General features: G+C 35.1%; 1 protein-coding gene across 3 annotated transcripts in view; it reads left to right on the forward strand.

Moving 5' to 3' along the window:
- The window catches only part of LOC114031509 (protein SCAF8), a 209,883-nt gene that overhangs the window by 40,530 nt on the left and 155,993 nt on the right, over positions 1–13,360 (forward strand). For all 3 annotated transcript variants that reach the window (XM_027846628.1, XM_027846629.1, XM_027846630.1), the window contains exon 4: positions 8,505–8,666. In XM_027846628.1, coding sequence (XP_027702429.1) covers positions 8,505–8,666 — 162 coding nt within the window. The remainder of the gene's footprint in view (positions 1–8,504; positions 8,667–13,360) is intronic.

The following is a 13,360-nucleotide window of genomic DNA, read 5'->3' on the forward strand; positions in this document are numbered from 1 at the left end:
GCTGTCCTAAGACCAATAAGAGTAAATCTAATCTCCATCTCACATGGCAGCCCTTCATGTACTTTAAGACATCTATCATAGCCTCCTTAAATTTTCTCTAGGTTTAACATGTCAAATTCCTTCAATTGATACGCATGTATCATAATCTTTAAGCCCTTTACCATCCTGGTTGCCTTCTTTTGGACCCTACAATTAGTAGAGTTGCAAAAATGTGGTGTTTGGAATTATACACAATTCTCCAGATGTGGTCTGGTCAGGATAGAATGCAGAAAGACCAATAGTACTGTGAATTATGCTTCTCTTAAAGCAGCCTAAGATCACTTTTTTTTTCTTTTTGGGTTCCATATAATACTGCTGATTTATTGAAATAGTATTCCATTTAAACCCTCATATCTTTTTCAGATCACCTATTGTCTAGCCAAATTTCTTTCATCTTCTACTTGATAAGTTGTTTTTTTGAATTCAGATCTAAGATTTTACATTTATCAGTATGAAATTAAACCTTAAAACGTTTGAGTCAATGTTCTAGCCTGTCCAAATCTTTCTAGGTAATAATTCTTCCACTATATTACTTATCCTTTCTCTCATCTGAAAATTTGATAAGAATGCCCTCTGTGCCTTTATCCAGGTCATTGGAAAAAATGTTAAATAGTACACAAGATTAAGTACAGATCGATGGGGCACTATACTTCCTTCTAAGTTAATCACTTCACCTTGGTTCTGGCCATTCAACCTGTTTTAAATTTTTCCAATCATATATAAAATTGTATAGGCCACCTTACCTACAGAAATATCATGAAAAACTATTAATTGTTTTACTAAAATCTAGGTCAACTGTATGTGCTTCATTCTTTTGTACTAGTTTAATTACCCTGTCAAGTAGAGGAAATAAGGTTAATCTGGATTGACTTATTCTTGATGAAACCATGCTACTTCTTTGTGATCACTGTTTCCCTTTGTAGGTGTTCACTATCACCTTAATAATACATTCTAGAATTTTGCTATGAATTCAGTTGAGACTCTCTGGCTTAGTTTTTAGTCTTACTCTTTTTGCTTTTTTGAAAATTGAGACAATATTTTACCTTTCTTGTTTGATATTGCTTCTCCCAGATCACTGACTAGCTCAGCAAAATCATATGCCATTTCTTTCAGTACTTGGTATGTAATTTGTCTGGGATTGGTGGCTTTAACTCATATGTGTTATCTAGCACTATCTTATTTTCTCTCCACTTTTCTTGGATGTTAGCTCTTTTTTTTTCTTAAGTCCATTTTTGTTCTCTTCACTCCAATCCAAACTTAGTTTTTAAAAGCCACAGAATTAATTCTACCTTTTCTCCTATTCCCATTTTTGATTCTCTTCTCTCTCCCCTCCCCCCACCCCGTAAAGCTAAAAAGCTTTTTTCCTCCTGTCCTTTTTTTTCCTCACCAGCATTAGGTCATTTGTCACTGGCATTCCAGATAATACTCTTTCAGGACTATGGTTTACTTTTACGTTCATCCTCCTTTGCCTGACTTTGCTGTCATCTTTTGTGCTTTCTTTTTCTGGTCTTAAGTTGGTGACCGAATTCCCTGTGTGTCAATATCAGTCTCTTTCTGCATTAGTTCTTAAAATATGGTCTGGGGACCCTGTTGGGTACCACAAGACCCTTTCAGGGGATCCTCCAGTTCAAAATTATTTTCATAACAACATTAAGATGTTTCCATTTCAAATACAGTAAATATTGATAGATTTAACCCACCTAAACAAAAGCTTTTTGGAAGTCCTCATATTTTAAGAATATAAAAAAGTTTGAGAACCACTGCTTTTCTTCCTCTTGCATCAGAGTTACTTCTGTCTTCAAAATTTCATAATTCACATGTCTGATTTGGATTGGCTGTGCTACTTACCCTTCCTCAGAAGTGTTGAAAATTTTCTCTCCCAAAACCTATGTCAGACCATATATACTTAGCTTGTTTTCATTTGTCACACGAAGATGACAGTGGTTGCTTGCATCATTTTCACATTAGTAACCAGTTCTTCCTTGGTGGAAATGCTGAGGTCCAGAATAGAGGTTCTTCTCATTGCTTCCTTACAAGGCAAAAAATCCTTAGTTGCTTCTGCTTATGGCAGGATAGCTTCAGCGGTTGCCTGTATAATTGAAGTCCCCCTTCACTTCTATTGAATGTTCCTGTGCTATGAAATGTAGAAGCTGTGGGTTTTTTAAGACTTTAGTTCTTCAAGGGCATTCTAGTTTCATCAGAGTTGCTATTCCTTCTCCTGAGAGAATTAACAAATCCTCTGTAGCTTTAATGTAGTTACTTTGAGGTGGTTAGCCACAGAATATATTGTTTTTGTTTTGTAAATAGTATTTTATTTTTTGCAGTTACATGTAAAGATAGTTTTCAACATTTGTTTTTTTGTAAGATTTTAAGTTTCAAATTTTTTCTCCCTCCCATTCTCCCACCCTAAGACAGCAAGCAATCCGATTTAGGCTATACATGTGCAATAATGTAAACATATTTCCACATTAGTCATGTTGTATAAGAAGAAATAGAACAAAAGGGAAAAGCTGCAAAAAAAAAAAAAGTGAAAATATACGGTATGCTTCAGTCTGTATTCAGACTCCATAGTTCTTCCTCTGGGTGTGGATAGCATTCTCCTTTTGGAATTGTCTTGGATCATTATATTGTTGAGAAGAGCTAAGTCAATCAGAGTTGATCATTGCACAGTGTTACTGTTACTGTATACAATGTTCTCCTGGTTCTGCTCACTTCACTTAGCATCGGTTCATGTAAGTCTTTCCAGGTTTTTCTAAAATCCACCTGCTCATCATTTCTTATAGCAAATAATATTCCATTACATTCATATGCCACAGCTTGTTCAGCCATTCCCCAGGTGATGGAGATTACCTCAATTTCCAATTCTTTGCCATCACAGCAAGAGCAGAATGTATTGTTATTAACCACAATGATTGCACATTATATTTTTAGAAATAAACTAAAAATCTTTTCCAAGTTATTGAATGTCTCTAATACCATAAGGACAGTGTAAAGATTGTTGGATTTCATCACGTAAAAATCTCAAAGCAATTCTAATGTGTTTGTTACAGTTTTAAAACAACAATGCATTGTTTATGTGTTGAGCACTAACAGGTTTTCATATAGGCAGTACATTTAAAACATTTTGTTTTAAGGGACAGAAATTGTACTATATATCCATTTCTAAGTTTCCTAATTGTGTATGTCCTCTTAACCTAGGTTTGCCAGGAAGATTTAGAAAAAATTTCTTAAAGCTCAGCATTAATATTTAATCAAGTGGGGCTGTTGCCTTACATGAACTGTAGCATGGTGTTGTTATTGTTGTTTTTTGTTGTTAAGACTGAGTCTCCCTAGCTCACCCAGGCTGTAAGTTCATTGACTATTCAAGGGGCTGTTCCCATTGCTAATCAGCATGGAAGCTTGACTTACTCTGTTTCTAACCTAAGCTGGTTTTCCCCTCCTTTGGTAACCTAGGGGCCTTATTGGTGTTAGACTTAGTGTAGCTACCTGATTGGCTCTAGCCCGACTTCTGCTCAGAACTCCCAAGTTTGAGTGATTCACTAATCTCTCTTTTATGGAGGATTACCATATAATACCTAGCAGCAACCCTTTGTTTTTATATCATGGTCTATCTGAACCACTTTTTGGAAGGATAAATTAACTGAAACATGTCAGTTCTCCAACCAATAGCCTTTTGAGTTATCCAGTTTTCAGAAAGACTTTGTAATTACTAGAAAGAAATAAAAATAACTTTTCATTTCAGCAAACATATATGGAATACCTGCTGTTTATAAGGTACTTTAAGGGATACACTGGTAATGGGGGGGGGGTGTGACCAAATACAAGATTTAAGAAAAGCAGCCTGTGACCACTCATTAACATGTGAACATAGAATCTTAGAATGTTAGATTTGAATGGGGGTGCCAGAGGTCGCCTTGACTTCTTCCTTCCTGAAGCATTCTTTTTCTCTGCAGCTTCCTTGACAGGTCATCATCTATCTAATCTGTCTGAAGACCTTCAGTAACAAAAATCTTGCCATCTTTTCAATAGTGCATTACATTTTGGGGCATCTTTTGTCAGGAAGTTCTTTGTATTGAGTTAGATTCTCCTTCCTCATAAATTCTGCTCATTGTTATGTAGCTGATCCATTTAAGGCTAAAGTAGGTCAGATGAAATAACCTAAAGATAATTGGAAAGACCACTAGAGGGGGAGTCAGATGACTTTGGTTCAATCTGAAGATTGTTATAAATTTTGTAATCTTGTGCAAGTTATTTTACCTCTGTACTTCTATATAAAATGAAGATTATTGTACTTTATCATTCTCAGAGTTTTTGTGAAGAAAACTTTGTAAATTGCAAAATGCTATAAAATCTGAGTAACAGTGATTGGTTGGTTCTCTGGTAAGGAAGCAGTGTTCTGATTGACTTCTTTTAAGCCTGAGCTAAAATGCCACCTTCCACAGAAGTCTTTCCCAATCCCTCTTAATTCTAGTGCCTTCCCCTGTTTATTATTTCCTATTTATCCTGTAGATAGCTTGCTTGTACATATTTGTATGTTGTTTCCCACTTGTATTATGAGCTCCTTGATATCAGGACTATTTTTTGCCCTTCTTTGTATCCCCAGAACTTAGCACAGTGCCTGGTACTTAGTAGGGGCTTAATAAAAGTGTATTGACTGATTGACTCCTAACCTTTACAAAAGGCTGTCTTTCCACTTGAGAGTGAACATGCAAGAGTGGTCTGACCGAAGTTGCGTAAGAAAGAAGTTACTTGGGAAAGGGTCAGTCATTGGCCCTTAAGAGAAGGGTTAGTATAGTAAAATTAAGTGCTGGATTTGGTATCGAGAGAGAACTGAATTTTGACTTCTCCTACCTAAGAGCTATGAGATTATGGGAAAATCACTTTTTCTTTTTCAGCCTCAATTTATCTTTCTTACTTATTTTTTAATTTTAATTTAATTTATTTTATATATTATTATATTATATATAATATATTTTATTTTATAAATGGGGATAATACCTTTTCTCTTACCCTCTTGAGGGTTGTGAAAATTCAATAAAATACATGACAACACTTGCAAACCTTCCAGCACTGTATGCCTTGTAGCTATTGCAAAAAGTGTTGAATTTGGAATCTGAGAGCCTCTGTTCAAAGCCCAGCTCTTTGTTTACTCCTCATATGACCTTGGAAAAGTCATTTAGCCTTTCTGGGCCTTGGAGCCCTCATTTTTTTTTTTTTTTTAAAGAAAGGCAAGAAGATTGTTTTTAATGAAAACTTGCAGTTGATTGAATCCAATATAGTTTTGGAAAGATGCTAGATATAGTTGGCAGAAACCAGCAAATCTTGAGGTTGTGTGTGACTTTTTCAGAAAACTAATTTCAGGACATTGTTTATTTCCTAGAAATTTTACAATATGATGAAACTAGTGTGTTTTGTTGATGCTTATTAACTGCTATTCTGGCAGTGAATGAAGTTTTTCTGACTTTCATAAAATAAAAACCTTTGGAGATTTGAAAATTTTATTATCCAAGAGTTTTCAAAGGTGTTATACATAAATATCTCTTGCTAAAAGAAAACACATGTGTTTGTGCAAAGAAATATTTTCTGATGTGTTAATTTTTTATACAATTTTTTTATATTTTTATATTTTTATGCATACAAAGAATATTTCTGAATTATAGACTCATTTAAGACTAGCAAAACTTTTTGTTACTATAAAATTGTAGAACTCAGCCTGATAAAGCAGTGTTAGTGTCTGGAAATAGTTCTTTCTGCTCTCAGATATTACTTCATTCCTTCAATCCATGGATCATATTTTTAATATGAAATGTTATTACGTAATTACAGATTAGGTTCATGAAAAGCTGGTCCACTGTACAGCTGCTTACATTTTTTAGTATTGCTATGATAGTAAAGCTGCAGTTTTATATGTTGATTATTTCTGGGATTGATTTGGGGTCTTAGAAGAGGAAAAGTTCACAAAAAGTTTGGGAGGATAGAAGTGTAGGAAAACTTCTTGAAGGTGGATTTTGAGATGGTCTTTGACAAATAAATTAGGTAGAATTTTCAACAGATGGAGATTGGGAAAAGGTTAGAAAATGTAATGAAAACTGATTTTTATCAGAGAGGGAAGGGAACAACAAGTGTTTGTTCCCTGTACAAATACAAGTACATAGTGCCTGCTACGTACATTTGATCCTCACACCCACCTTGGGAAGTAGGTGCTTTAATTATCCCCATTTTACAGTTCAGGAAACTGAGACAAACAAGTTAAATGACTTGCCCACTATTGCACAGCTATGTGACACACAGTAAGGATCTGAAGTTGGATTTGAACTCAGATCTTCCTGACTCCAGGCCCAGGACTCTATCTGCCTGCCTACTTGGCAAAGTCTTTGGTGTGAATTAGACAAACTTGAGGTAGTCCAGTTTGGCTAAAATATAGGGTCTGTATGGATTGATAGTATAAGCTAAAGCTAGAAAAATCAGTTGTACTAATTTGTGTCTTAGGTGCTATGTTGTCAAGTACAAAAGAAGCCTAAGTTAACCACTTATAGAATGTTATGTGTTGATCATGAAGTATATTTGTTTGTTGATTTGTTGATTATGAAGTATATTTATAAGTTATATTTAACTTAAATGTTATGTGTTGATTATGAAGTAGACTACTTTGCCCATTTCATTTAACTCCTAAGTTGGTATAATTGAGCAGAGATTCTCAAACTTTCTGTCTTGAGAGATTGTCACCCTTGAACATTTAAATTGGCAACATTTGAAAATTTAAATTGGCAACAAAGAAGAGGTCTGAACATTTTGGCTTTCAGGCCCAATAACTAGGCCCTGGGGTTCCAGTTTCTCCTCCCCCTCTCCTCCTTTATTTCCCTGTGGTACAGGAGAGCACAGCTATGCTCCTCTAGATAGAGTTGCTTTTATGACCTTGTCCATACCAAGCCTGGAAGACCTGGTAGCAAACTGGAAAAGAAGGTGGCAAGCCATTCCAATATTTTCGACAAGAAAACCCCAAATGGGGTTACAGTCAGACATGACTGAAACAACTGAACAACAACAAAATATTCCATTGCATTCATGTACCACAATTTGTTTAACCATTTCCAGATCAATGGACATCTACCTTAATTCCAATTCTTTGCTATCACAAAAGTACTGCTATAAATATTATGCTGTATATGAGTACTTTGTTCTTAGCAATGGTCTTGTTGGAGTATAAACCTCATAGAATTTCTAGGTCAAAGGGATGGTTCTTTCAGTCACTTTTTAATTTCAAATTGCTTTCCAAAATGGTTATACTGATTCATAACTGCACCAACTACGCATTAGCGTGCCTCTCTCTCTTAAGACAATACCTATTCCAGTCTTTTGGAAGATCAGCAGTTCTAGTGTCTTACGAGTTGCAGATTCCTTGAGTGGTTAAATGTGACTTCTCAGAGATAAAGCCAGTATGTACCAGTATGTACTTAACCTCAGGTTTTCCTGACTCCAACTTTGAGGATACTTCTTTAGCTATGATTAGGTAACTGCTAGGTGGTGCAGAGAATGGAGTTCTGGGCCTGGAGTTAGGAAGACCTGAATTCATGTATGACCTCAAACATTTAACTAGCTGTGTGACCCTGGGCAAGTCACTTAACTTACTGTCCTCAATTTTTTCATCTGTAAAATGAGGATAATAGTAGCACCTACCTCCTAGGGTAGTTGTGAGGATCAAATGAAATAATAATGATTGTAAAGCACTTAATACAATGCGTGGCATATAGTAAGCACTACATAAGTGTTTATTATTGTTATTACTCCATGCTGTTGGTAATTTTGGGGATTATGGAGTTTTATTATCAGGGTATGTAATTAAAGTAGATAACATAAAGTATGTTATTTATCAGTCAATCAGTAAATATTTATTAAGTACCTACTCTGTGCCAAGCACTGTGCTAAGGCACAATTCCTCTATGATTATCTGTCTATCTACTTATTTATATATCTGTCTTATTTTTTTTCTCATACCAGTATAGAAACCTATGATCTTACTCATTTGAGAGTTTAGGTGAAACATGGTAGATATTGATGATATTTTTCTCAGAGCTTCTCCAATTTATTTTCTTGATCCTCTTTCTTCATTGTATTCACTTCATTATATTTCTTCATTGTATTGACTTCCTTCATTATCATAGTCCTGTTATTAAAATTATACACAGAACATATAATTGGGATTTAGGCTCTGTCAATTAAAGTATGTACAGTAACTGCCATTGATTCTTGTTGCTAAAACTATTAGAAGAATTCAAATATTTTCCTTACATTTTTAGACTTTGCTTTGCTTTGCATTTTCAGCTGACTATCAAATGCTTTTTCTGCAGTGTAGAAGAGCTACAAAGTAAGAACTCATACCCAAGTTGCAATTTTATTGTTTGTGTATGATTTGCAATGCTTTGTCATGATATTTACTTTTAAAATTTTGCCTTTCTTTCTTCTAGTGTAAACCAGAATATAAGGTACCTGGACTTTATGTTATTGATTCCATTGTACGACAATCTCGACATCAGTTTGGTCAAGAAAAGGATGTGTTTGCACCCAGATTTAGTAATAACATCATTAGCACTTTTCAGAATTTATATCGTTGCCCTGGTGATGACAAGGTACGCTATTATTGTTTTAAGGGATTTCTTATCATAAGGATTCTTAATTTGGGGATCCCTCTTCCAAGAGATTAATGGGTAAATTTCACAAGGTCCAGAAACATGGAGGGGGGAAAAATTATATCTTTATTCTGACTAACTTGTAACTGAAATTTAGCATTTCTTTCGATTGTGAATGTAGGCAGCAAGCCACAGTAGTATTCTGCTTCATGAGACTATCAGAAGGGTCACTGACACAGAAAATCTTAAGAACCCTTGACCTAGAGCTTTATTATGAAGTACCTAGAATAGTGATCATCTTTGGCCAAAGCACAACCATTTTATTTATAAGGATTTGGTTTTTGAAGTGTTTTGACGTAATATTTACTTACCTATATTCAGACTACTCCCTATTTTCAGGTACATTCACTTAAAAGTTAAAGTATCAATTAGGTATAGCCTTTTTAGAGTCTTGTCTCTTTTGAATTGTTTTATGTCTTAGGGTAAGATTGTAATATTTTTCTTTAACAATTTAGTTTTTTAGTATAGGCAACATAATGATGTATAAGTAGCACTGGATTTGGAATTAAAAGACATGAGTTCAAAAATTTTACTTGTTAACACTAAAAATATTCTTGTATTATTGAATGATAGTAAATGATAACCTATTCTTAACTGGTTAGGTTCTTTGAAGTATATACAGGAGATTATCAGTATATGAAAGAAAATAAATACTATATAATACTAAAGTTGAACTAAAAATACAATTAAATACTCTGTAAATATTGCATTTATATAGTGATTTCAGGTTTACAAAAGACTTTGCTTATATTAACCCTGTGAAATAGGTCATGCAAATAGTATTATCCCCATTTTGCATATGAATATCAAAATCCTTTGAGGTATGAGGTATTTGGTAGTTGCTACGAGATTCTGAGAAAGGCAGGGAGTACTCTGGTTAGGATGATATGTGTAAATAATTTTTGTTGCAGTGCAAAAAAATCTCCAAGATAAAGTTGTTAGCATGAGATAGCAGTTGTGAATTTAGGGTAAGCAGGTAAAACCAGAGCAAAGATGAGACAAGTCTTAAAGGATCCAGTGGGTGTGAGAACTTCACTATAGTCAGTAAATCCAAAATAAGTACTATCCTGGTCAGTCAGGAACTGAAATAAAGAGGTTAGTCTCAAGGGGTTAATACTGCAGAAAAATAGAGATCAGAATTTAGACAAGAAATCTGGGTAAGCCATCAGTAAGAAAGAATTTAAGATGGAGGCACTGGAATTTCATAGACTTAAGGTTTTTATTTGTTTTCTGTGAAGGATGAACCAATTCTAGTATGACCAGATCAGATTGATCTAGGTACAGGAAAATAGTAATATCTGTCTAGGATGGAGTTATGGGGATGTCAGTAGGACAAAGCCAGGGCAGTTCTTGATAGAGAGTTAAGTCAGGGATTAGACCACAGTTGTGGAAATGAGAAAAAGGAAGAAGGTGTGATTCAGGAAATATGTGATGTAGCAAATTTGTACCAAGTGCTTAGTCTGTGGGAGGATTAAAAGTTTAGATATGGTTATGCCAACACAGTATGATTTTATAATATAATACATAATAATATGTAATATGTGTATATGTTTGTTTTTTGAGGGCTGGGTGTGGTCTGATGAAGGAAAATCATTACTAACCATTAATAAGGAAGAATTAATGGACCTTGGGCAGATGGGATGTGTAGGGACTATACATATAGAGAAGTCAAAATGACCTGAAGCAATATTAAAAGAATTAACAGTGATGGCGATAATAGAAAGGCGGTGATAATGGAAGGGATAATAAGGGAACATGTATAGATGTGTTTCATAATAGTTTTTTGTATAGTGTCTAATTATATATATTCACTAGAGAGTGAGATGGTCATAAAAAGTATTTACAGACACATAAATCTAGGTATCTTTTACAGAGGAACTTCTGGTAAATCTGAGTATAAACGGAGAAAACACTCAGGTTAATAAACCCAAGGATTACCTTAAAGGATTACGTTAATATCAAAGCAGGGGAAGAAGAAGCAGTCAGAAAATGTTTGAGAGAGAGAAGAGAACAATATTCCTTAAACTGAGACTAGATATGGGAACAAGAAAGAAAAAAAAATGGTAAATTTTAAAATGGTAGAAAAGAATAAAAATAAAGATAACATCATTGGATCTTGCTGAACCTGGCCCAATGTGTAAGAGTTTGGTCATGAATCTGGGGAGATATTATATTAGAATCTCTTAAGAATTTTTTCTGGGGCAGCTTGGTGGCGAAGTGGATAGAGCACCAGCCCTGAAGTCAGGAGGACCTGAGTTCAAATACGGCCTCAGACCAAACATTTGACACTTACTAGCTGTGTGACCCTGGCCAAGTCACTTAAACCCAATTGCCCCCCCCCCAAAAAAATTTCCAAGTTTTAATTGTTGGTTCAAAAATGTGTGAGTGCCATAATGTGTTACTCAAATACTTGAACACAGTTATTATGTCCCCTTTAACACTTTCCTTCTCAAGGCCAAACATTCTTAGCTCCCTCAAGTAATCCTCAAATAACATGATATTAAGGTACTTTACCATACTGCTTGCTTTTTTTCTGGACTCTCTAGATTAAAAATATGCTTCCAAAAACATGGTGCCCCCAACTATACACAGTGTTCCAGATGTGGTCTGACTGAGGCTTAGTACAGCATAACTATTCCTTTTATAATACTGAACGTTATGCCTCTTTCAGTGCAGCCTAAGATCAGATTTGTGGGGTGGGGGAGGGTGTTAGAGGGTTGCCATATCCCACCTTTGACTCATATTGCAGCCCTTTAAAACTTCTATTTTTTTTTTTTTCAGACCAAAGGTCATCTAGCCAAGGTTTCCTCTTTTTTGTACTTTTGTTTGGAATCTGAGTATAAAACTTTACGTTTCTAAGCATGAAATTTCATTTTAAGAGTATCAGCCCAATGTTCTAACCTTTTGAAACCTTTTGGATCCTGACTCTGTCATCTTACATATTATCTCTACTATCCTTCTGTCAAACACAATATTCGTAAGGCTACCATCTGTGCTTTTTATCCATCATTAGTAAAAATGATAAACAGTACATGTTCATGTACATCCCCTTCCACTGGAGACTTCCTTTAAAGTTAACATTGTATCATTAATCATTAATCCTTGGATTTGGAATTCAACCAGTTTTGAGGCCATCCTAAACTATTCTTTATCATAACTTGTTTACAAGAATAGCATGAGACTTTGTCAAAGTGCTTTGCTGAAAGGATCAGTTCTATCTATACCATTGACTCTGTGTGACCACTTTCTTTTTGTATATGTTTATTAACCATCCCTTTAATTAACCATTCTAGAATTGGCTAATCCATAGTTTACAAGCTCTTTCTCTTCCCCTTTTGAAACTCACATAGTATTTGCCCTTCTCCTGTTTATTCCCTCTTTGAGCAATGATACAGTGGTCTACAGACACTTCTTCTAGTTTTCAGTATTTGACATACTTGATTTGGGCTTGGTGACTTGAACCCATAAGGGGCATGTAGATATTATATTATTATATCAACTCCATATTAGCCATTTTCACTGTGATTTGCAATCCATTTTCTTTTGCATAGAAAGCAGAAGCAAAATAAAAGTTCTGCTCTCTCTATATTTGGTTCTCTTTGTCCTTTCCACCCCAAGTCATGAGATGCCTTTAGTTGTTCCTACTCTTGGTCTGTTTTAAGATAGCAGGACTTTGGAAGTGATATACCAGGAAGATCTTTATACCAGGTGCACAGTTTACAAATGCAAAGAACGAAATAATCCCTACTCTTGAGAGCTTATATTCTAACAGGAGAGACAATAGGTACATACATTATAAGAATACAAATAAAGAGGACAAATATAATTTGGGAGGGAAGGTTCTATCTATCTGTGCAGTAAGGAAAGGTTTTGTATAAAAGGTGGTGCTTGAGCTGTGTCTTGAACGACGAGAGGTGTTCTGTGAAGTGGAGGTGAGGAAGGAGAACATTCCAGATGTGATGAAAGGAAAGAAGGATATTTGGAAGAGGTTTGGGTTGCTGAGAAAAGATAATGAGCTTTTTGGGGGGCATGTTACGTTTGAGATGCATCTGGGACATCCAGTTTGAAATGTTCAGTAGGCAATTGGTGTTGTAGGACTGAAGCCCAAGATGCATACCAATGAAACCTATGAAAGCTAATGGTTGCCAACAAAGAGTATATGTAGAAAGGACATTAATAACTTCGAGAGTGAGCATGATGGTAAAGAGCTTCAGAAGGATTATGCCATATGAGGATTGTTTAAAGTAACTACAGATACTTGGCCTAGAGAAGAGTAAAGTTGGAAGCGGGATGTGCATTACAGCTATGTTCTAGTGTTTGAGGGTCTATCATGTAAAAGATAAGAATCATTCTTTTTGGCTCCAAAAAGCTGAAGTAGGACTGATGAGTGGAAGTTATAGAATGGCATATTTACAGATAAATAGCTTTTTTCAAAAGTGGAATGGATTGCCTCAGGATATATAGTGAGTTCTTTTTCACTAACTATAGTAAAGTAAAGATTGACTACTATATAGTGGTTGAACGCTATACAGACTCTTCCTTCAGGAACTGTTTGGACTAAATGACATCTGAGCTCCTTTCCAAATTTGAGATTCTGCTATGTGTTTAGCACCTTGGGGAAAAGCTTGATTAAG

Source organism: Vombatus ursinus, unplaced genomic scaffold, assembly GCF_900497805.2.
Source record: "Vombatus ursinus unplaced genomic scaffold, bare-nosed wombat genome assembly UNPS02015175.1, whole genome shotgun sequence".
NCBI classification, from domain to species: Eukaryota; Metazoa; Chordata; class Mammalia; order Diprotodontia; family Vombatidae; genus Vombatus; species Vombatus ursinus.